A 25,881-nucleotide genomic window follows, 5' to 3' on the forward strand; every position below is an offset into this window, starting at 1 on the left:
TGTAGAGCGTGGTCACAGTCAATGTCAAATACAGAATCATCTATAATTGAATAAATAATTACGGTGATTGTAGTGCAATCTGAAAACTATATATGAACGGAAAAGAGCAAGTCTGAAGTTTAGACACAATATAAAATATTGATAATATTTTATACTATACCAAGTTCAGGTGAGTGTGAGGAAATTAGTCCAACCAATCTGGTAAGCAAAGCAAACTGATAGTAATCAGAGTTTGCATGAAAGTATTTCTGTAGTACGTTATTAAGTGGGTGGAAACTACATTCGCTAACTACTCGTCTCTAAAGTGGACTTCGAGATCAAACGTCATTCGGCGGCATGTCTCCATGACAGGCGTCGCCGGTTGCGAGCGAGAAAGAGTAGCCTACTCTGGGGTGCACGGAATCTATGGAGATCTGAAATTCTGACGGAATCACACGGAGAACGTCAGGTAAAGTCATACATTTTATTACCATCTCCTTCATAGCCCATTAGACTTCGAAACAGCGTGAGGGGCTCAGTGCCACGAAAAAAGGGTTCAAATAGCGAAACGCAAGTCAGGTTAGGCTAGCAATCCACTCACCATTCTTGCAACGCTCACTAGCCAACTAGCTGGATCCAGTCAGGCTGGGACTCAGAGTTGATAGCTAGCAAGCTAATAATATCATGCTAGCTACCATTGCTAACCAAACATCGAGCGTGTTAGCTATATTTCTAGACTACCTATAACTAGTTTGCTTATTGGCAATCTAAACCATATATCAAGTTAGCTTGTTTGCCACAAGTTATGTGGAATTGTGCCAATCATCTGCTGTCATTTTGTACTCCGTCAAATTGTGCTCGAAATGCTTCAGAAATACCAATGAGTTAATTGGCCAGAAAAGTGGTTGTATTAGCTTGATATATCAATCGGACAGTTGGCTAATAAAGTTAGCAAAACGCTAGGAACGTGTCCCATGCGACCACTCATCTGCTCTGTCTCAGCCAAATGGGAAACCCAAAATGTCTGCACGTGTTCCGCACCTCGCTCACGAAGCTAGCTAATATTTGTGTGCACTACTGTAACAAGTGTGTGTCCCAAATGTGTTATTTGGAGGGTAACTAAGGTGTTTGGGAGATTTGTGTTGGCTTTCTGGAAGGTTCCACGTGTTGAGCTGTAAGCGTCAGACATATCAATGTTAGACAAATTGCGAAAGGACACTTCAGTGTCAACAAGGAAGAGAGAAACCAATGTAGCTACTGTACCTGTCCATCAAATTGTATCACATATTTTGCTTTGTATGGATCCGCCCTTTTTTAGTTGGCTATGTGTAGTTAGTCACTCTATACATTATTCTGTCAGTGTCGGCATGCTCACATATGAGCCTATTATTTCATCATGACTTGGACGTTTCCATTGACACATTGAATGATAAAACAGATTGTCCAATCTAACAACTTGTTAGAGTCCCAAATGCCAGCCTTTTCATGGTGCAGAAGGGGGGCCTGGTCAAATGTAGTACACTATACAGGGAAAGGGTGCTAGTTGGGATGTACATCTTGTCCTTTTGATTCTGTTATTTGGGAGACATGATCTGTTTGGATCAACAGACCACAAAGGAAAGTCATGCCAACTTTTGACTTCTTCCTGTAATTAGTGGTTTTTGTTCTTCATTCCTGTGGCAGTGTAGGTCAGCGGCTTGTCAAAATCCTTGTTTGCGTCTGAGCTTTAAACATATTTTTCACTCTCAGTTCCGGTATTTCATCAATAAAAAGCCTAGTGACATGGTGTCCCATTTAGTGAAATAAAAGCAAAGCTGAGGGGACACTGTAGAAGGACAGACAGGGGCAGTCCAGGGGCGTATTCAATGGAGTACAGTAGTACGATCCTTCAGACAAATGTATAGAGAACCTTGTCTATTCTACAATTCACTTTTATATTTAAATGGTCTGTAACATTGCACTGAAGCACTCTCCTGAATAAGCCCCTGGTCTGACAGTGAAGCCCATTCATCCCTTTAGCCCACTGCTTATTATATACCCTGGTCCCTGGCTGGGTTCCTGGGTCCCTGGTCGGATCCCTTTCCCCCTGGTCCCTGGCTGGGACTCTGGCTGGCTTCAGGGTTTAATTGAGGTGTCAGAGAATCCAGGGAATTTCAGCCTCTGTGGGAATGCTGCTGGCGAGAGCAGCAGTGGGGAACCCATCCTGGTTGTCTCCCAAATGGCACCCATAGGGCTCTGGTCAAAAGTAGTGCACGATATAGGGAAAAGGGTGCCATTTGGGACACGTGACCTGGCTGAATTCTGATTCTCTCTGAAGTGTGCAGTCAGTGTGTACTGAACTCATTCACTCCCCCTCACATATTTGAACAGGAATGGACTGGTGTAAAGCTAGAGTCCTTAATTAAAACAATAACAAAGTGGTGACCCCGCCTCTGTTTTGTTCAGAAGCTGAGGGATGGGCCTGGATAAATGTAACCACTCTCAAATGTGTAGACAGCGCTATGGATGCAAGGACTGACCATCCATGATATCAAAATAATGAATGCTTAAACCAATTCAGTGCTCTAATTTAAACCCACATAAAAAAAAATACTACAGTTTACTATGGAATACTATAGTACTTACTATAGAATACCATACACTGTAGTATCCCTTGATCATGTGTTTTTTTTAAATTATATTTTATTTTACCTTTATTTAACTAGGCAAGTCAGTTAAGAACAAATTCTTATTTACAATTACATTTACGTCATTTAGCAGACGCTCTTATCCAGAGCACTTACAAATTGGTGCATTCACCTTATAGCCAGTGGGATAACCACTTTACAATATTTTTTTTTTTTTTTTTTGGGGGTGGGGGTGGGGTAAGGGGGGGTAGAAGGATTACTTTATCCTATCCCAGGTATTCCTTAAAGAGGTGGGGTTTCAAGTGTCTCCGGAAGGTGGTGAGTGACTCCGCTGTCCTGGCGTCGTGAGGGAACTTGTGCCAGAGCAGCAAGCACCATGGTCTTGTAGCAGATGCGAGCTTCAACTGGAAGCCAGTGGAGTGTGCGGAGGAGCGGGGTGACGTGAGAGAACTTGGGAAGGTTGAACACCAGACAGGCTGCGGCATTCTGGATGAGTTGTAGGGATTTAATGGCACAGGCTGGGAGCCCAGCCAACAGCGAGTTGCAGTAATCCAGACGGGAGATGACAAGTGCCTGGATTAGGACCTGTGCCGCTTCCTGTGTAAGGCAGGGTCGTACTCTCCGAATGTTGTAGAGCATGAACCTACAGGATCGGGTCACCACCTTGATGTTAGCGGAGAACGACAGGGTGTTGTCCAGGGTCACGCCAAGGCTTTTTGCACTCTGGGAGGAGGACACAACGGAGTTGTCAACCGTGATGGCGAGATCATGGAACGGGCAGTCCTTCCCCGGGAGGAAGAGCAGCTCCGTCTTGCCGAGGTTCAGCTTGAGGTGGTGATCCGTCATCCACACTGATATGTCTGCCAGACATGCAGAGATGCGATTCGCCACCTGGTTATCAGAAGGGGGAAAGGAGAAGATTAGTTGTGTGTTGTCTGTGTAGCAATGATAGGAGAGGCCATGTGAGGATATGACAGAGCCAAGTGACTTGGTGTATAGCGAGAATAAGAGAGGGCCTAGAACTGAGCCCTGGGGGACACCAGTGGTGAGAGCACGTGGTGCGGAGACAGATTCTCGCCACGCCACTTGGTAGGAGCGACCTGTCAGGTAGGACGCAATCCAGGAGTGAGCCACGCCGGAGATGCCCAACTCGGAGAGGGTGGAGAGGAGGATCTGATGGTTCACAGTATCAAAGGCAGCAGACAGGTCTAGAAGGACAAGAGCAGAGGAGAGAGAGTTAGCTTTAGCAGTGCGGAGAGCCTCCGTGACAGAGAAGAGCAGTCTCAGTTGAATGACCAGTCTTGAAACCTGACTGGTTTGGATCAAGAAGGTCATTCTGAGAGAGATAGCAAGAGAGTTGGCTAAAGACGGCACGCTCAAGAGTTTTGGAGAGAAAAGAAAGAAGGGATACTGGTCTGTAGTTGTTGACATCAGAGGGATCGAGTGTAGGTTTTTTGAGAAGGGGTGCAACTCTCGCTCTCTTGAAGACGGAAGAGACATAGCCAGCGGTCAAGGATGAGTTGATGAGCGAGGTGAGGTAAGGGAGAAGGTCTCCGGAAATGGTCTGGAGAAGAGAGGAGGGGATAGGGTCAAGCGGGCAGGTTGTTGGGCGGCCGGCCGTCACAAGTCGCAAGATTTCATGTGGAGAGAGAGGGGAGAAAGAAGTCAAAGCATAGGGTAGGGCAGTGTGAGCAGGACCAGCAGTGTCATTTGACTTAACAAACGAGGATCGGATGTCGTCAACCTTCTTTTCAAAATGGTTGACGAAGTCATCCACAGAGAGGGAGGAGGGGGGGAGGGGGAGGAGGATTCAGCAGGGAGGAGAAGGTGGCAAAGAGCTTCCTAGGGTTAAAGGCAGATGCTTGGAATTTAGAGTGGTAGAAAGTGGCTTTAGCAGCAGAAACAGAGGAAGAAAATGTAGAGCGGAGGGAGTGAAAAGATGCCAGGTCCGCAGGGAGTCTAGTTTTCCTCCATTTCCGCTCGGCTGCCCGGAGCCCTGTTCTGTGAGTTCGCAATGAGTCGTCAAGCCACGGAGCAGGAGGGGAGGACCGAGCCGGCCGGGAGGATAGGGGACATAGAGAGTCAAAGGATGTAGAAAGGTAGGAGAGGAGGGTTGAGGAGGCAGAATCAGGAGATTGGAGGGAGAAGGATTGAGCAGAGGGAAGAGATGATAGGATGGAAGAGGAGAGAGTAGCAGGAGAGAGAGAGCGAAGGTTGCGACGGCGCATTACCATCTGAATAGAGGCAGAGTGAGTAGTGTTGGAGGAGAGCGAGAGAAAGTAGTGGTCGGAGACATGGAGGGGAGTTGCAGTGAGATTAGTAGAAGAACAACATCTAGTAAAGATGAGGTCAAGCGTATTGCCTGCCTTGTGAGTAGGGGGGGACGGTGAGAGGGTGAGGTCAAAAGAGGAGAGGAGTGGAAAGGAGGCGGCAGAGAGAAATGAGTCAAAGGTAGACGTAGGGAGGTTAAAGTCACCCAGAACTGTGAGTTTGTGAGCCATCCTCAGGAAAGGAACTTATCAATGATAGCCTACCCCAGCCAAACCCGGTGCGCCGCCCTATGGGACTCGCAATCACGTCCGGATTGTGATACAGCCTGGAATTGAACCAGGGTCTGTAGTGACGCCTCTAGTACTGAGATGCAGTGCCTTAGACCGCCGCACCACTCTGGAGCATTACTTAGTATAGTACCGCTCCCGAGTGTAGTACTTAGTATAGCATTTTGTAGTATAGTGTACAATACTATAATAAATATTACAGTATTATCCACACAAAAACACTGTAGTAAATACTACAGAAATGTCAGCAAAAACACTACATAACAGTATTTAATTTGCATATACCCTGCCCATTCCCCTCCCCCATATCCCAATTTGTGCCACCCATAAGTGAGAAACCTACATTACCATATATTGTGTTCCCTATGGTTATGAAAAGAGAAGAAGCTCTGAACTCCCTGTTCAGAACCCAATCCTACCTATCTACAGGTTATTTGGTCTTTTTATTTTATTTGGTACTTTTTACCCCTTCTTCTCCCCAATTGGTAGTTACAGTCTTGTCCCATCGCTGTAACTCCCGTATGCATGGCTCTCGACTCGGTGGGGGCGACGGTCGAGAGCCATGCATCCTCCGAAACACGACCCTGCTTCTTGACACACTGCTCGCTTAACCCGGAAACCAGCCGCACCAATGTGTCGGAGGAAACACCGTCCAGCTGGCGACCGAAGTCAGCGTGCATGTGTCCGGCCCGCCACAAGGAGTCGCTAGAGCGCGATGGGACAAGGACATCCCGGCCGGCCAAACCCTCCCCTGACTCGGATGACGCTGGGCCAATTGTGCGCCGCCTCATGGGTCTCCCGGTCGCGGCCTGCAGCCTGGGTTGGAACCCGGGTCTGTAATGCCTTAGACCGCTGCGCCACTCGGCCCTAGTTGCTCTTTCAGTATTTCTCCAGTAGGTTTCCTCAAGGAGAAAGCCCCCCACTTCTATGTCAAAGATAATTAAACAAAAATGTAATGTCTCCAAAAACACTACAGAAAATACTACAGTCCGCAAAAAACACAACAGTAATTACTATAGTATATATAAAATGTTTTACTACATTATTTATACTATAGTAAACTGTAAATACTACAGTATTCATTAGGGTTGGGCGATATCTATTTCATATCGTTTCTGTACCATACTGTTCTGTTTTTTGTTGCACAAACCAATTTAAGCAACAGGGATATAATTTATTTGACATCTTAGATTTCTTATAGTTAGTTATAGTTTTAAGCAGTGGCGTAGCATACACCCCCCCCCGCAGTCCAGTCTGCCCCCAACCCCAAAATAAATGTTTTTTTAAACGGTATTGAATATCATACTGCCGTTATTTCGAAATACACCGGTAAACGGTATATCGACCAAGCCTAGTATTCATTGTTGTGTTTTTGCAGACTTCAGTCCAGACTACAGTAAAGTCCACAAAAACACTACAGTAAATACTACAGGATTCCTACCATAGTAACACTATAGTATTATTTTCATGGGGGAATCCACCAGGTGGAGTGAGTTAAGTGCACACACCTCAGGGAGAAGGCCTGGGTAAAACATCTGGATATAGCACTCCCACTACAGGACACAGTGCATCCTTCACTACAGGACACAGTGCAGCCTTCACTACAGGACACAGTGCATCCTTCACTACAGGACACAGTGCATCCTTCACTACAGGACACAGTGCATCCTTCACTACAGGACACAGTGCAGCCTTCACTACAGGACACAGTGCAGCCTTCACTACAGGACACAGTGCAGCCTTCACTACAGGACACAGTGCAGCCTTCACTACAGGACACAGTGCATCCTTCACTACAGGACACAGTGCATCCTTCACTACAGGACACAGTGCAGCCTTCACTACAGGACACAGTGCAGCCTTCACTACAGGACACAGTGCAGCCTTCACTACAGGACACAGTGCAGCCTTCACTACAGGACACAGTGCAGCCTTCACTACAGGACACAGTGCAGCCTTCACTACAGGACACAGTGAAGCCTCCACTACAGGACACAGTGAAGCCTCCACTACAGGACACAGTGCATCCTTCACTACAGGACACAGTGCAGCCTCCACTACAGGACACAGTGCAGCCTTCACTACAGGACACAGTGCAGCCTTCACTACAGGACACAGTGCATCCTTCACTACAGGACACAGTGAAGCCTTCACTACAGGACACAGTGCAGCCTTCACTACAGGACACAGTGCAGCCTTCACTACAGGACACAGTGCAGCCTTCACTACATGACACAGTGCATCCTTCACTACAGGACACAGTGCATCCTTCACTACAGGACACAGTGCATCCTTCACTACAGGACACAGTGCAGCCTTCACTACAGGACACAGTGCAGCCTTCACTACAGGACACAGTGCAGCCTTCACTACAGGACACAGTGAAGCCTCCACTACAGGACACAGTGCAGAGTGAGGGTCGCAGGGTAGAGTGAGGGTCGCAGGGTAGAGTGAGGGTCACAGTGCTGTAGTCCCAGAGCTACAGACAGTAGATTTAGATGGCATGTCAGATATACTTGTCAGACACTTTGCGCTGATATGATTTGTGGTGGTTCCCAAATGGCACCCCGTTCCCTTCTATTCCCTATAGCTTTTGACCACAGCCCATAGGGTGCCGTTTCGTTTGGGACGCAGCCTAGAAGCATAAGCCCAATATGAAACGGTTTGAACGTTGAACGCTTCAAATGCTTCTAATCCCTGTGGTGATGAAAACCAATCTGACAGATATAGGCCACTTAATGATGCCAGTGACTTGGCAGCTCTGGAGTTGACCACTTGTACTCTTGACCTCTAGGGTAATCAACATAATGCGATTAATGCTTTTCAGTCTCTCTCGCTCTCTCCCCCCCACAGCCATGCAGCAGCTTTCTCTAGATGTTCATTCTTTCTCGTTTGCCGGTGGTAATTAGCCTTTAACCAGACCGGTATGACCACATTACTTTCTTTGTCCAATCAGAAAGCACATACTAAGACTAGTAAAAGAGTGGGGAATGAAAGCCCTCTGGAGTGGCAGTGATCTGACCAAATGCAGGACTAAATGTTAAGTGGTTGGAATATTGTCATTTAACGGCCGACGCGGCTATTTCAGATGAGTGACTCTGTTAGAAGGCATTTGAGCTGGAAAGCAAGCATTTCAGGTTAGCTAGCGATCCCTTATTATTGGGCATTGGGTAATAACAAGGTGTTTTCTCCCTGTGTTCCCTTCAGGTTCTTCTGTGTTGTGGCAGGCAGGCAGGCAGGCGGGGCACCAGATGACTGGTGTGTACTTGGAGTAAGGCTTTGAGCTGTTGTGCTGCGCTGTATTGGAGCACAATTCACAGGTGAGTGTCAGAGATTCCACTTCCTTCTGTACTTCTTCCATTCTTCTGTCACTTCCACCTTTTTTAAACACTGATTGGTTAAGCACGAGTCTCTATTTGAAACAGTGCTCCATTCATGATGATGTCAGAGTAACTAAGGTGTGAAGGCGGGACAATAATGTGTCTGTTCTGGAAATGTATTTTCTGCTGTGTGTGTGTGTGTCCATCTGGACTACGAGCCACAGTGGGTTTGGTTAGGGCAGTTTGCACTCTCCTCTGTTTGGAGAATGGGTTTGTACAGTCACCAGGAGCCTCTCTGTGTGGAACTCTGGGGATGTGTCCCAAATGGCACCCTTTTCCCTATATAGGGAACTACTTTTGACCAGGGCCCATGAAGGAAATAGGTTGCTATTTGGGGCACAACCTTTATCCATCCTCTCAGACCGCCCTCAATGTCCCTCTGTGTCATTCTGTCTGTTCATAATCCTCGGCTGGGCAAACATATTGCACCTGAAACACGTACTGTAGTGGAGATATGGCTGTGTTTGATCTTTGGTGGTATGTCGCACCAAGGCTTTGAAACGATGTAAAAAGAGAATGATCAACGTTGTTGTTGACATCCTGGTTTGTATCTGATGAAGTGGAACCAATTTGACGTGGGTACCCTGCCTTCTCCAGCCTTCCAGGTGCTGTGTTGTCTGCCTGAGGTGAGGGCAGTCAGACTGGTTTTGATGTAGGGTGAAGTTGCCCTTAGACACTGATCTTGGGACAGTTTAGCATTTTCCCCCCCACTAATGGTTAGGATTGGCAGCGGAGAAGCCTATCCTAGATCTGTACCGAGGGGAAAGTTCATCCTGTAGTGTTATTGTTCCATTCAAATGTCCCTCAAAAACATATTATTTCCAAGGTATTATAATGGGGCATTGTCGGTGCATTGGGTTTGTTTTCATTCCACATTCTTGTTTTGTGAGTATACCAAACATTAGGAACACCTTCCTAATATTGAGTCTCAAAGTGAACACTTATGGAAGATTCTGGAGTGACGCCTGAGACAGCGTTTTCCACCACCATCAACAAAACACCAAAATATGGAATTTCTCATGGAAGAATGGTGTTGCATCCCTCTAATAGAATTCCAGACACTTGTAGAATCTATGCCAAGGCGCGTTGAAGCTGTTCTGACGGCTCGTGGTGGCCCAACGCCCTATCAAGACACTTTATGTTGGAGTTTTCTTTATTTTGTTACCTGTATGTTAGTGTGTGCAAGTCAAAGTCCTTATGATTTTATATCTGAATTTTCTCTATATTTGTTTTCTGAAGATTAGAACTTAGACCAGAGAAAGCTGTAAGTAAGCTGTGACAAGCCTTGGGTGTTTTGCAAGTAACCACTTACAGGCTTGAATTGGGAAACGGTTCTGTTCTCCTGTATAGTTAATGTTGGAGAGATCTGCCAGTGGGACCAGTCATTGTCTGTCCCAAATGGCACCCTATTCCCTATATAGTGCTCTTCTGTTGACCAGAGCCCTGGTCAAATGTAGTGCACTATAAAGGGAATAGGGTTCCATTTGGGACTTATCCGTTGTTTTAGCGAGTTGCTTGTTAGGGTTATGGAAATGAAGGCTTTTCATACTGAATCACTCCATTGATAGTAGCTTACTGCTCCAGTAGTTTTTTCACGCCTTGTTATGCCGGGTATTTTACATCAAGGCCCCACATTTGTGTTTGCTCTTGATGTTTGGAATGTATCACTATGCACTCGTTCATATCCTAATCAAATGTGGTTACCATATAAATTAAAATAGACAGTTTAAAGGGGTGTGACGTGTTTCATCAACATCCATCTTGAATTATACAACGGGTGGGTCTAATCCTGAATGCTGATTGGTTAAAACCGCATTCCAGCCGGAGTCTATTCCACAAGTTACCACCGGCTAAATCTATTACTTTAAAATGTCTATTTAATCTGTTCCATCTGACTGCGCAATCCACTGTCTCATCAGCCCAGCCAGGCAATTTATAAACTTGATCTCCACTATAAAAAGCATCTAGACATTATCTCACATTTCTTTTAGGCTAACATTTAGTTTACAACAGCGGAGATTTGTATAAACCTTGCTGTCTGTCTCTCCGACATTTGCAACATTGTTTCAATATTCAAATTCGATCTCCAGCTGTCCTATAGTAATGAACGTGTCGGGACGAGACAGGCAGGCAGGCAGCTTTTCTCAGCCAGTCGAAATCATGAATCAGCTGGCATAATTTTTATGGTTTGTTTGTTCTAAATGTTCCATTGCCATACTGGCTGGCAACGTTCTTATCCCTTGCTTGCTAGCTAGCCAACTATGGCTAACCTACAGTCACGTCAAACAGTGCAGCCGGAATAACAGCAGCCACATTTGCATTTGTTTAAGTTGTTTTCTAGTGACATTTATTTGGATACATCCATAACAATGAGCTAAGGAGGCGCGATTCCGCCTGGCATAGAAAATGTGCTCTCTCGTCAGGAAACTGTTGTTCAGAGGAGCTAGCCAACGACACAGCTAACACAATCACTTCAAATGGAAGCTGGAAAGACTGCAAACGAGCTGTACTTCGTTTAATTTGACCTTTTTTCAATTGATATTTCTTTGTGTATATATACATAAAAATGATGCCAGCTGATTCATGATTTCGACTGGCTGAGAAATGCTGCCTGCCTGTCTGTTTCGTCCCGACTCCCGACACGTTCATTACTATAGGACAGCTGGAGATCGAATTTGTATATTGAAACAGTTTGCAAATGTCAGAGAGTCAGACGGCAAGGTTTATACAAATCTCCGCCGTTGAAAACTAAATGTTAGTCTAAAAGAAATGTGAGATAATGTCTAGATGCTTTTTATAGTGGAGATCAAGTTTATAAATTACCTGGCAGGGCTGATGAGACAGTGGATTGCGCAGTCAGATGGAACAGAGTAAATAAGCATTTTAACGTCATAGATGTAACCGGTGGTAACTTGTGGAATAGACACCGGCTGGAATGCGGTTTTAACCAATCAGCATTCAGGATTAGACCCACCCATTGTATAAAGCCAGACATGACCACCTGGTCTTCCCGATAGCTACTGAGGTGAGACAGGCCGTTCATACAAGGACCTGTACATACAGTGCATTCGGAAAGTATTCAGACCCCTTGACTTCTTCCACATTTTGTTATGTTACAGCCTTATTCTAAAATGGATGAAATTGTTTCTTCCCCTCATTAATCTACACACAATACCCCATAATGGCAAAGCAAAAACAGGTTTTTAGAAATGTTTGCACATTTATTAAAAATAAAATTCTGAAATATCACATTTACGTAAGTATTCAGACCCTTTACTCAGTACTTTGTCGAAGCACCTTTGGCAAGGATTACAGCCAAGCCTTCTTGGGTATGACGCTAGAAGCTTGGCACACATGTATTTGGGGAGTTTCTCCCATTCTTATCTGCAGATCCTCTCAAGCTCTGTCAGGTTGGATGGGGAGTTCGGGTTCAAGTCTGGGCTCTGGCTGGGCCACTCAAGGACATTCAGAGACTTGTCCCGAAGCCACTCCTGTGTTGTCTTGGCTGTGTGCTTGGGGTCATTGTCCTGTTGGAAGGTGAACCTTCGCCCCAGTCTGAGGTCCTGAGCGCTCTGGAGCAGGTTTTCATCAATGATCTCTGTACTTTGCTCCGTTCATCTTTCCCTTGATCCTGACAAATCTCCCAGTCCCTGCAGCTGAAAAACATCCCCACAGCATGATGCTGCCACCACCATGCTTCACCATATGGATGGTGCCAGGTTTTCTCCAGACGTGACGCTTGGCATTCAGGCCAAAGAGTTCAATATTGGTTTCATCAAACCAGATAATCGTTTTTCTCATGGTCTGAGAGTCCTTTAGGTGCCCTTTGGCAAACTCCAAGCGGGCTGTCATGTGCCTTTTTTACTGAGGAGTGGCTTCCGTCTGGCCACTCTACCATAAAGGCCTGATTGGTGGAGTGCTGCAGAGATGGTTGTCCTTCTGGAAGGTTCTCCCATCTCCACAGAGAAACTCTAGAGCTCTGTCAGAGTTACCATCAGGGTATTGGTCACCTCCCTGACCAAGGCCCTTCTCCCACCATTGCTCAGTTTGGTCGGGCAGCCAGCTCTAGAAAAAGTATTAGTGGTTCCAAACTTCTTCCATTTAAGAATGATGGAGGCCACTGCATTCTTGGGGACCTTCAATGCTTTGGTACCCTTCCCCAGATCTGTGTCTCGACATAATCCTGTCTCAGAACTCTATGGACAATTCCTTCGACCTCATGGTTTGGTTTTTGCTCTGACATGCACTGTCAACTGTGGGACCTTTATATTATTATTATATTATATATTATTATATTATATTATATTATATTTTATATAGACAGGTGTGTGGCTTTCCAAATCATGTCCAATTAATTGAATTTATCACGGGTGGACTCCAATCAAGTTGTAGAAACATAATAATAATATGCCATTTAGCAGACGCTTTTATCCAAAGCGACTTAGTCATGCGTGCATACATTTTTTGTGTATGGGTGGTCCCGGGGATCGAACCCACTACCTTGGCGTTACAAGCGCCGTGCTCTCAAGGATGATCAATGAAAACAGGATGCACCTGAGCTCATATTTGAGTCTTATAGCAAAGGGTCTGAATACTTATGTAAATAAGGTATTTCAGTCTTTCATTTGTAAAACATTTGCAAACATTTCTTAAAACCTGTTTTCGCTTTGATTATGGGCTATTGTGTGTAGAATGATGAGGAAAAATAAATTAACTTAAAAATTTTTCGAATAAGGCTGTAACGTAACAAAGTGGAAAAAGTCAAGGGGTCTGAATACTTTCCGAATGCACTGTAGCTAGATATGACCGCCTGGTCTTCCTGATAGCTACTGAGGTGAGACAGGCAATCCCACCGTCAGTGCACATTTACAAACATTCTCTTGTCAGAAGATCCTGGTTTGATGATGGTTGTGTTTTCTTGTGTACCAAATATGCCAGGTGTTGTTGTGGGGGAAGGCCAGAGGGAGGTTCTCATTTTGGAAGTGGGTTGCTTTTGTTTATCCCTACATGGAGCAGACCTTTGCTACCAAGTTGCTGAAATACCAGCCCCTCGTGTCACGACTGAACATCCTCGGTTATCAGTGCGAACTTGTGGTGCTGATGTTTGGGAGTCTCTGCCATGTACATAGGCTGACTGTACGTGGCCTTCAGATTGCAGGCCTGCATAGGACAAATGATTTGTGGATTTAAAATAACGTTTTTTAAATGTGTGTGTATCCTCCAGCCATGCAGCAGGTGCTGGATAACCTGAGAGACCTGCCCCCCACCACGGGCGCCAAAGACACCGACCTCCTCTTCCTCAGGGGCATCATAGAGAGCCCCATAGTCCGCTCCCTCGCCAAGGTAACACACCCACACACTCCATCATATCATCAGTTCAGAGAGGAGGAGGGATGAGAAAGAGGCACTCAGGGCCACCATATAAATGTCTCCTCCATCTTGTCAGAATGGACTGTGCCAATAATGGCAATGAGTCACTACCCCTCATTCAAACAGCAGCAGTCTGGAACAGTTTGGCCACGAATGTTTGAATGTAGGGTATGACCTGTTAGCCAGCCAGCCAATCTGCCAGTACACGACGCAACTTGCACACAATTTTAGTTGCTTGCAACCGAGTTGTTTCTTGATTGCTTTATGGGGGGGTGTCAATGTAAAGAGTCTGGGTGGCCATTTGATTTATTGTTCAGCAGTCTTATGGCTTGGGGGTAGAAGCTGTTATGAAGCCTTTTGGACCTAGATTTGGCGCTCCGGTACCGCTTGCCGTGCGGTAGCAGAGAGAACAGTCTATGACTTGGGTGACTGTAGTCTTTGACCATTTTTTGGGCCTGCCTCTGACACCGCCTAGTGTATATAGGTACTGGATGGCAGGAAGCTTGGCCCCAGTGATGTACTGGGCCGTTCGCACTACCCTCTGTAGCGCCTTACGGTCGGATGCCGAGCAGTTTCCATACCAGGCGGTGATGCAACCGGTCAGGATGCTCTCGATGGTGCAGCTGTAGAACATTTTGAGGATCTGGGACCCATGCCAAATCTTTTCAGTCTCCTGAAGGGGAAAAGGCGTTGTCATGCCCTCTTCACGACTGTCTTGGTGTGTTTGGACCATGATAGTTTGTTCGTGATGTGGACACCAAGAAACTCTCGACCCGCTCCACTACTGCCCTGTCGATGTTAATGGGGGCCTGTTCGGCCCTCCTTTTCCTGTAGTGCACGATCATCTCCTTTGTCTTGCTCACATTCAGGGAAAGGTTGTTCTGACCCAGTTGTCATGTCAACACAGCTATCCATGCTGCGCAGCACAACCCACAATCAGGCTTGACAGAACAGAGACTAACACAACAGGAAATGTATACAAATTATTGTATATGGTTTAGCAGTCAATAAATGTAATTTCGAAGAGAACCCAAACCTCTCCCTGACCAGTTTCAACTGAAATTATCCACCATGAAGTGTGCTAGCTAGCTAAGCTCGTTGTTAGCTAGCTAGGTGTTACTGTTTGCAATGTCATTTTGGCTAGCTAGCTAGCTATGTTGGTGTTTTTGCAATGTCCTTTTGGCTAGCTAGCTAAATTGTACAGGCTGCATTTCTACTGTGTCCTTGCTGTTACAATAACCAACCAGTTGGGTAAACACATCATTTGTGAAACCACAATGTAATGCAACAGATGACATGGGGTGAGTTTTAGAATTCTCAAACAAGCAGCTTCAATTTGATTGGCTGTTGCATGCAATTTTAATCACGTTTGAGTAGCTTCAGCTAACAGCAAGGCAAGGTGGCTTGAGATTATGTCACTTGTAACTGCAACTAAAATTGCGTGAAAGTTGCTTTGTTACCCCAGCCTAAGTCTTGGTGGTTACTGCCGGGTGCATAGGGTTAACAGCTGCACATCTATGTTTAACACGGCAGTGAAATGTCATCTAGAACGTGTTTCAGCGGGCCAGCCATGTCAGAGATTCTACAGAGGTCAGGGGCCTGCCTCATTTATAAACCGCAGTGGTGTAAAGTACTTAAGTAAAAATACTTTAAAGTACTACTTAAGTAGTTTTTTTGGGTATGTTTACTATTTATATTTTTTACAACTTATACTTCGCTACATTCCTAAAGAAAATGTACTTTTTACTCCATCCATTTTCCCTGACACCCAAAAGTAGTCATTACATTTTGAATGCTTAGCAGGACAGGAAAAAGGGCAAATTCTCGCACTTATCAAGAGAACATCCCTACTGCCTCTGATCTTGCAGACTCACTAAACACAAATGCTTTGTTTGTAAATGATGTCTGAGTGTTGGAGTGTGCCCCTGGCTATCCGTAAATTTGCTTAATATAAGGAATTTGAAATAATTTATACTTTTACTTTAGATACTTAAGTATATTTAAAAACAAATACTTGTACTTTTACTCAAGTAGTATTTTACTGGGTGACTTTCACTTTTACTTCAGTAATTTTCTATTAAGGTACGGTATCTTTACTTTTACTCAAGTATGACAGTTGGGTACTTTTTCAACCACTGATAAACCATGCGTACGTACAAAATGTACCCCAAAATGTGTGTGTGCCAGTTTTCATGCAAAAGTTGGCATTTTATACAAATGTAAGTTGATGTGAGAATGTGCTCACCTCCCCACAACTCTGCGAGTGGTTGAAAAATAGTGTTGCAAGTACCGTAATTTTCGGACTATAAGCTGCGCCTTTTTTCCAATTTTTCGACCCTGCGGCTTATATAACGGTGCGGCTAATCTATGGATTTTACAGGTTACAGTCCACCAACTTTAACTCTATGGGCTCTATGACCGGTCCGCGCCCCCCACCTTTAAGCGGCGGGCTCCAGCAGGAAAAGCTGGAGGCCGGAAAAGAGTGAGACAGGTAGCGCGCAAAAGTAAAAGTGGAACCGAGAGTGGTACGAGAGACAGAACGAGAGACAGAACGAGAGCAAGACAGACAGACATTACGAGAGCGAGACAGTTTGTCTCTTTCCCGACAATCCCCTCTGTGCACGAACCCTTACATATGGTAATTAAACATTAAAACACCTGCGGCTTATAGTCCAGTGCGGCTTATATATGTACACATCATTCAATATCATTCAATTTAGCTGCTGCGGCTTATACTCCGGTGCGCCTTATAGTGCGGAAAATACGGTAAGTATTTTGTGCAAATGGCGGATATGATGAAAAGCTTATTCATAAAAAAAACAAAAAACAGGAAAACATTTGCACAAAATGTGCAGTTAGTGAGAAGAGAGAAAATCTGTTTTTATTTTTAGAATCTAAAATAGTTAGACACAGGAATCTTTTTCGTATTTATTTTATTTTCATAACCATTGCAGAACATTTTCTTCACCTTTTCTGGCCGTGATGGGTTCATATTTCCGAAAGAGCCATACAACCCATCTCTCATTGAATTGGACCTAGTAGCCTTGTAAATAGATAATGGTTGGGCGGTATCCAGATGGTCATACCGTTTCTGTACCGTACCGGGGTGTATTACTGAATGTGCACACACAGGGCACTATTCCCCCCCAACAAAACATTATTATAAAAACGTTTGACGCACAAGATTTAGGCAACAGGGAACTTGATCCAGGAGGGGATTGAATGTCTCTGCTGTAACCAAGAAGCTTGATCTTGACATCTAGCCACTTAGCAAGCAAATTAGCAAACCAAATAAACAGCTGGAGCCCTGAGCTGGATATAATTAATTTGACACATCTGAGATTTCTTATAGTTATAATTAACGTCAAAGTTCTAAGCAGTGGCGTAGCACGCACCCCCACAACCCCCGGGTTCACGCGCGCAAAGTTTTACGACGGGTCTGGTTTGTAACGGTAACCATGTAGAGTTTATAAATCTAAATATTTATGAACGTGCGCAGACTTCAGAAATGGACATTTTGTGTGACATTTACACAACTGTTAGAAATGTGGCCCCAGGAGGAGCAGTGTGTGTGTGTGTGTGTTCAGATGGGCCATGCTGACATCTGGTGGACATTTATCCTTGGTTCACTTTTCACAGGAAGAAATAAATAAATAAAACTGGCCAGGGACAGGGCACGCATAAATCAAATCAAATCAAGCTTTATTTCTACAGCACATTTACATTTCAGACATGGAATGCAACACAATGTGCTTCACAGGAAAAACAAAACAAATATTTAATATTTACTACACAACAAATGTAAGAGGATAAAAAAACAACTAAATAATAACAATAAGAACTGAACGACTAAAAAGCACCCTAAGGAAAAGCAAAGCTTTAAATATGTTTTAAGATCTCTTTTAAATGTGTCCACAGTTCCGGCCCCGCTCAGGTTCTCTGGCAGGCTATTCCAGTAACTAAAGGTTGCCTCTCCATACCTCTTGGTCCTACGCTTTGGGGCCTGAACTAAATACTGTGTGTATTAATGTGTGTACGCTCCCCCCTCTCTCTGCAGGCCCATGAGAGGTTGGAGGATGTGAAGCTGGAGGCTGTGAGAGACAACAACCAGCAGCTGATCTCAGAGATCCTAGACTCCATTACAGGGCTGAGTGGTAGAGACGCCTCCGCTGAGGAACTAGCCAACATCCTCCAGGAACCACACTTCAAGGTACACACAGACATACACACACACACACACACACACACACACACACACACACACACACACACACACACACACACACACACACACACACACACACACACACACACACACACACACACACACACACACACACACACACACACACACACACACACACACACAGTGCCATTCAGTTGAGCAGTTAGAGCTAGGCTGAAAGTAGACCAGAGAATGACTCTCAACTGGGGCCATAATCTGGTGGAATGACTGTCCTGTCAGAGCTGTTTACAGCAACAATCACCTTATTCCTCCTGAAGTCTCTGCCTCTCTCTCTCTCTCTGCCTCTCTCTCTCTCTCTCTCTCTCTCTCTCTCTCTCTCTGCCTCTCTCTCTCTCTCTCTGCCTCCCTCTCTCTCTCTCTCTGCCTCTCTCTCTCTCTCTCTCTCTCTCTCTGCCTCTCTCTCTCTCTCTCGGTGTGCCTCTCTCTGTGCCTCTCTCTCTCTCTCAATTCAATTAAATTAAATTTAAGGGCTTTATTGGCATGGGAAACGTATGTTAACATTGCCAAAGCAAGTGAAGTAGATAGTAAACAAACGTGAAATAAACAATAAATATTAACAGTAAATATTACACTCAGAAGTTCCAAAATAATTGACATTTAAAATGCCATATGTGTATACAGTGGGGAGAACAAGTATTTGATACACTGCCGATTTTGCAGGTTTTCCTACTTACAAAGCATGTAGAGGTCTGTAATTTTTATCATAGGTACACTTCAACTGTGAGAGACGGAATCTAAAACAAAAATCCAGAAAATCACATTGTATGATTTTTAAGTAATAATTTGCATTTTATTGCATGACATAAGTATTTGATACATCAGAAAAGCAGAACTTAATATTTGGTACAGAAACCTTTGTTTGCAATTACAGAGATCATACGTTTCCTGTAGGTCTTGACCAGGTTTGCACACACTGCAGCAGGGATTTTGGCCCACTCCTCCATACAGACCTTCTCCAGATCCTTCAGGTTTCAGGGCTGTCGCTGGGCAATACGGACTTTCAGCTCCATCCAAAGATTTTCTATTGGGTTCAGGTCTGGAGACTGGCTAGGCCACTCCAGGACCTTGATATGCTTCTTACGGAGCCACTCCTTAGTTGCCCTGGCTGTGTGTTTCGGGTCGTTGTCATGCTGGAAGACCCAGCCACGACCCATCTTCAATGCTCTTACTGAGGGAAGGAGGTTGTTGGCCAAGATCTCGCGATACATAGCCCCATCCATCCTCCCCTCAATACGGTGCAGTCGTCCTCTCCCCTTTGCAGAAAAGCATCCCCAAATAATGATGTTTCCACCCTCCATGCTTCACGGTTGGGATGGTGTTCTTGGGGTTGTACTCAACCTTCTTCTTCCTCCAAACACGGCGAGTGGAGCTTAGACCAAAAAGCTCTATTTTTGTCTCATCAGACCACATTACCTTCTCCCATTCCTCCTCTGGGTCATCCAGATGGTCATTGGCAAACTTCAGATGGGCCTGGACATGCGCTGGCTTGAGCAGGGGGACCTTGCGGGCGCTGCAGGATTTTAATCCATGACGGCGTAGTGTGTTACTAATGGTTTTCTTTGAGACTGTGGTCACAGCTCTCTTCAGGTCATTGACCAGGTTCTGCCGTGTAGTTCTGGGCTGATCCCTCACCTTCCTCATGATCATTGATGCCCCACGAGGTGAGATCTTGCATGGAGCCCCAGACCGAGGGTGATTGACCATCATCTTGAACTTCTTCCATTTTCTAATAATTGCGCCAACAGTTGTTGCCTTCTCACCAAGCTGTTTGCCTATTGTCCTGTAGCCCATCCCAGCCTTGTGCAGGTCTACAATTTTATCCCTGATGTCCTTACACAGCTCTCTGGTCTTGGCCATTGTGGAGAGGTTGGAGTCTGTTTGATTGAGTGTGTGGACAGGTGTCTTTTATACAGGTAACGAGTTCAAACAGGTGCAGTTAATACAGGTAATGAGTGGAGAACAGGAGGGCTTCTTAAAGAAAAACTATCAGGTCTGTGAGAGCCGGAATTCTTACTGGTTGGTAGGTGATCAAATACTTATGTCATGCAATAAAATGCTAATTAATTACTTAAAAATCATACAATGTGATTTTCTAGATTTTTGTTTTAGATTCTGTCTCTCACAGTTGAAGTGTACCTATGATAAAAATTACAGACCTCTACATGCTTTGTAAGTAGGAAAACCTGCAAAATCGGCAGTGTATCAAATACTTGTTCTCCCCACTGTATATACAGTGTTGTAACAATGTGCAAATAGTTAAAGTACAAATGGGAAAATAAATAAACATAAATATGGGTTGTATTTACAATGGTGTTTGTTCTTCACTGGTTGCCCTTTTCTTGTGGCAACAGGTCACAAATCTTGCTGCTCTCTCTCTCTCTCTCTCTCTCTCTCTCTCTCTCTCTCTCTCTCTCTCTCTCTCTCTCTCTCTCTCTCTCTCTCTCTCTCTCTCTGTGTCTGCCCCTCTCTGTGTCTGACCCTCTGTCTCGTGTCTCTCTCTCTCTCTCTCTCTCTCTGTGTCTGCCCCTCTCTGTGTCTGACCCTCTGTCTCGTGTCTCTCTCTCTCTCTCTCTCTCTCTGTGTCTGCCCCTCTCTGTGTCTGACCCTCTGTCTCGTGTTCTCTCTCTCTCTCTCTCTCTCTCTCTCTGTGTCTGCCCCTCTCTGTGTCTGCCCCTCTCTGTGTCTGACCCTCTGTCTCGTGTCTCTCTCTCTCTCTCTCTCTGTGTCTGCCCCTCTCTGTGTCTGCCCCTCTCTGTGTCTGACCCTCTCTGTGTCTGCCTCTCTCTGTGTCTGACCCTCTCTGTGTCTGCCCCTCTCTGTGTCTGCCCCTCTCTGTGTCTGCCCCTCTCTGTGTCTGCCCCTCTCTGTGTCTGCCCCTCTCTGTGTCTGCCCCTCTCTGTGTCTGCCCCTCTCTGTGTCTGCCCCTCTCTGTGTCTGCCCCTCTCTGTGTCTGCCCCTCTCTGTGTCTGACCCTCTCTGTGTCTGACCCTCTCTGTGTCTGCCCCTCTCTGTGTCTGCCCCTCTCTGTGTCTGCCCCTCTCTGTGTCTGCCCCTCTCTGTGTCTGCCTCTCTCTGTGTCTGCCCCTCTCTGTGTCTGACCCTCTCTGTGTCTGCCCCTCTCTGTGTCTGCCCCTCTCTGTGTCTGCCCCTCTCTGTGTCTGCCCCTCTCTGTGTCTGCCTCTCTCTGTGTCTGCCCCTCTCTGTGTCTGCCCCTCTCTGTGTCTGCCCCCTCTCTGTGTCTGCCCCTCTCTGTGTCTGCCCCTCTCTGTGTCTGACCCTCTCTGTGTCTGCCCCTCTCTGTGTCTGCCCCTCTCTGTGTCTGCCCCTCTCTGTGTCTGACCCTCTCTGTGTCTGCCTCTCTCTGTGTCTGCCCCTCTCTGTGTCTGCCCCTCTCTGTGTCTGACCCTCTCTGTGTCTGCCCCTCTCTGTGTCTGACCCTCTCTGTGTCTGACCCTCTCTGTGTCTGACCCTCTCTGTGTCTGACCCTCTCTGTGTCTGCCCCTCTCTGTGTCTGACCCTCTCTGTGTCTGACCCTCTCTGTGTCTGACCCTCTCTGTGTCTGCCCCTCTCTGTGTCTGCCCCTCTCTGTGTCTGACCCTCTGTCTCGTGTCTCTCGCTCTCTCTCTCGTTGGAACTACACTACATGACCAGAAGTATGTGGACACCTGTTCGTCGAACATCTCATTCCAAAATCATGGGCATTAATATGGAGTTGGTCCCCCTTTGCTGCTATAACAGCCTCCACTCTTCTGGGAAGGCTTTCCACTAAATGTTGGAACATTGCTGCAGGGACTTGCTTCCATTCAGCTACAAGAGTGTTAGTGAGGTCGGGCACTGATGTTGGGCAATTAGGCCTGGCTCGCAGTCGGCGTTCCAATTCATCCCAAAGGTATTCGATGGGGTTGAGGTCAGGGCTTAGTGCAGGCCAGTCAAGTTCTTCCACACCGATCTTGACAAACCATTTCTGTATGGACCTCGCTTTGTGCACAGGGGCATTGTTATGCTGAAACAGTAAAGGGCCTTCCCCAAACTTTTGCCACAAATTTGGAAGCACAGAATCGTCTAGACTGTCATTTTATGATGTAGCGTTAAGATTTCCCTTCACATCGAACTAAGTGGCCTGGCCCGAACCATCAAAAACAGCCCCAGACCATTTTTCCTCCTCCACCAAACTTTACAGTTGGCACTATGCATTGGGGCAGGTAGCGTTCTCCTGGCATCCGCCAAACCCAGATTAGTCCGTCGGACCGCTAGATGGTGATGCGTGATTCATCACTCGAGCGTGTTTCCACTGCTCCAGAGTCCAATAACGGCGAGCTTTACACCACTCCAGCCGACACCATGCGCAATGCCTAGCGATCTTAGGGTTGTGTGCGGCTGCTCGGCCATGGAAACCCATTTCATGAAGCTCCCGACAAACAGTTATTGTGCTGACATTGCGTCCAGAGGCAGTTTGGAACTCGGTAGTGAGTGTTGCAACCGAGGACAGGCAAAAAAATTTTTTTGACGCGCTTCAGCACTCGGCAGTCCTGTTCTGTGAGCTTGTGTGACCTACCACTTCGCAACTGAGCCGTTGTTGCTCCTAGATGTTTCCACTTCACAATAACAACATAACAACTTATAGTTGACTGGGGCAGCTCTAACAGGGCAGACATTTGACGAACTAACTTGTTGGAAAGGTGGCATCCTATGACGGTGCCACGTTGAAAGTCCCTGAGCTCTTCTGTAAGGCCATTCTACTGCGACTGTTTGCGAATGTATAGCTATGGAGATTGCATGGCTGTGTGCTCGATTCTATACACCTGTCAGCAACAGGTGTGGCTGAAATAGTCGAATCCACTAATTTGAAGGGTTGTCCGTACTTTTGTCTATTATTTAGTGTGCAGTATCTGTCAGACAGGACACTGTGTGCTTTCTGATGGTGTTAAGTTACCTCAATATTACTAAAGGTGTCCTGCAGGGGTCGATTTTGGGACCTGTCCTCTTTACTATTTATATACACTACTGTTCAAAAGTTTGGGGTCACTTAGAAATGTCCTTGTTTTCGAAAGAAAAGCAATTTTTTTACCCGTTTAAAAAAACATCAAATTGATCAGAAATACAGTGTAGACATTGTTAATGTTGTAAATGGCTATTGTAGCTGGAAACGGCTGATTTTTAATGGAATATCTACATAGGCGTACAGAGGCCCATTATCAGCAACCATCAGTCCTGTGTTCCAATGGCACGTTGTGTTTGCTAATCCACGTTTATCATTTTAAAAGGCTAATTGATCATTAGAAAACCCTTTTGCAATGATGTTAGCACAGCTGAAAACTGTTGTGCTGATTAAAGAAGCAATAAAACTGGCCTTCTTGAGACTATTTGAGTATCTGGCGCATCAGCAATTGTGGGTTCGATTACAGGCTCAAGAAAGAGGAGTGGGAGGCCCCGGTGCACAACTGAGCAAGAGGACAAATACATTAGAGTGTCTAGTTTGAGAAACAGACGCCTCACAGGTCCTCAACTGGCAGCTTCATTAAATAGTACCCGCAAAACACCGGTCTCAACGTCAACAGTGAAGAGGCGACTCCGGGATTCTGACCTTCTAGGCAGAGTTGCAAAGAAAAAGCCATATCTTAGACTGGCCAATAAAAAGAAAATATTAAGATGGGCAGTCTGAGATATGGCTTTTTCTTTGCAACTCTGCCTAGAAGGTCAGCATCCCGGAGTCGCCTTTTCACTGTTGACGTTGAGACTGGTGTTTTGCGGGTACTATTTAATGAAGCTGCCAGTTGAGGACCTGTGAGGCATCTGTTTCTCAAACTAGACACTCTAATGTATTTGTCCTCTTGCTCAGTTGTGCACCGGGGCCTCCCACTCCTCTTTCTATTCTGGTTAGAGCCAGTTTGCGCTGTTCTGTGAAGGGAGTAGTAAACAGCGTTGTACGAGATCTTCAGTTTCTTGGCAATTTCTCGCCTTCATTTCTCAGAACAAGAATAGACTGACGAGTTTCAGAAGAAGGTTCTTTGTTTCTGGCCATTTTGAGCCTGTAATCGAACCCACAATTGCTGATGCTCCAGATACTCAAATAGTCTCAAGAAGGCCAGTTTTATTGTTTCTTTAATCAGCACAACAGTTTTCAGCTGTGCTAACATAATTGCAAAAGGGTTTTCTAACGATCAATTAGCCTTTTAAAATGATAAACGTGGATTAGAAAACACAACGTGCCATTGGAACACAGGACTGATGGTTGCTGATAATGGGCCTCTGTACGCCTATGTAGATATTCCATTAAAAATCAGCCGTTTCCAGCTACAATAGCCATTTACAACATTAACAAGGTCTACACTGTATTTCTGATCAATTTTATGTTATTTTAAATGGGCAAAAAAATTGCTTTTCTTTCGAAAACAAGGACATTTCTAAGTGACCCCAAACCTTTTGAACGGTAGTGTCCATAATATTGGTCTAGCTGCAAAACCTATAACATTCATCTGTATGACACTGCTATGTACACTACTGCCCGGCTGACCAGGCTATGTTGGAGCTGCAATTTGATTTTGTCGCCTTGCAGAAAGTCCTTGTTGATAAAAAAAAATTGGTACTCAATGCGGGAAAAACTTAAATGTATGCGGTTTTCAAATTTTCGTCGAAATATTTCAGATGGCTTACACATTTACGCATTGGATGGTTCTTTCATCGAGCAGGTTCTCGCCTATAAATATCTGGGCTTTTAGATTGACAATAATTTGACGTTTAAACGGATGAGCTAGTTAAAGGAAAATTCCACCCCAAAACGATATGTTGGGATTTGTTTCATTAGTCCAATGTTGACATAGTCCCAAAATGTTTTGCTTGTCAGAAATGACGTTTTCAAGATATGTAACTTTCAAAATACATAAATCATCCCTGTGTGATGCATTTAGCTTCATACAGGGATGAATTCTGTATGTCAACAATGGACTAATGAAACAAATACCAAAAGAGAGTTTTCCTTTTAAGACGCTGAGATTTTAAAGTAGGGTTCTTTTTATAGAAATAGATTCCGCCTCTCCAGAAACAGCAGGAAGCAGATTGTACAGGTAACTCTCCTGCCAGTTCTTGACTATGGTGACACCATTTATCGGAATGCAGCAGCCACTAATCTTAAACCATTGGATGCCGTCTACCATAGCGCCCTTCGCTTTATCACTGCATCATATATCAAAATGTTGGCTGGTCCTCCTTAAGATCCCGTAGATCACTTCATTACTCCCTTTCTGTTTACAATGCTTTACTACACAAGCTTCTGACCTACCTCCCTTCACTGTTAAAACCCGTTCACAGGGATGGTTAACTCTCGAGGTTCCACTAGTACGTACCGATTTAGGTCAATCCGCCTTCGGTTTTAATGCCCTCCATTTTTGGAAAAGCCTACCAAACTCCATACATATTGACTCTCTGTGGTGCCTCTAGGACAGTTTAGGACTTTAATGTTGAATGTGTTTAATGAGAATTGCAGGTGTTTGGATTGAATCATTGTTTTTGTGGTGTGTGAAGCTTTTGTGTTAATTCTGTAATTTGTCATTTACTTTATTATTATTGTTAAGAATTTGTTGTATTGTTGTCCTCAGGGCACCATTGTTAATGAGACCCTGGTCTCAATGGGTTCCCCTGAAATAAATAAAAGTTAAATAAAAAATCTCTCTCTGTCTCGCTCTCTCTGCTACTTGCCCCTCCTCCTAGAGAGAAAAAAATGG

General features: G+C 45.2%; 1 protein-coding gene and 1 pseudogene across 2 annotated transcripts in view; both read left to right on the forward strand.

Moving 5' to 3' along the window:
- Positions 1-25,881, forward strand: part of LOC121556564 (protein PALS2) — a 40,214-nt gene continuing 14,333 nt past the window's right edge. For both annotated transcript variants that reach the window (XM_041870436.2, XM_041870437.2), the window contains exons 1-4: positions 1-448; positions 8,372-8,484; positions 13,769-13,887; positions 17,972-18,124. In XM_041870436.2, coding sequence (XP_041726370.1) covers positions 13,771-13,887; positions 17,972-18,124 — 270 coding nt within the window. In that variant the 5' untranslated portion in view covers positions 1-448; positions 8,372-8,484; positions 13,769-13,770. The remainder of the gene's footprint in view (positions 449-8,371; positions 8,485-13,768; positions 13,888-17,971; positions 18,125-25,881) is intronic.
- On the forward strand, positions 6,033-6,084 carry LOC121556584 (annotated as a pseudogene).

The sequence above is a fragment of the Coregonus clupeaformis genome, unplaced genomic scaffold, assembly GCF_020615455.1.
Source record: "Coregonus clupeaformis isolate EN_2021a unplaced genomic scaffold, ASM2061545v1 scaf0064, whole genome shotgun sequence".
In the NCBI taxonomy this organism is placed as follows: Eukaryota; Metazoa; Chordata; class Actinopteri; order Salmoniformes; family Salmonidae; genus Coregonus; species Coregonus clupeaformis.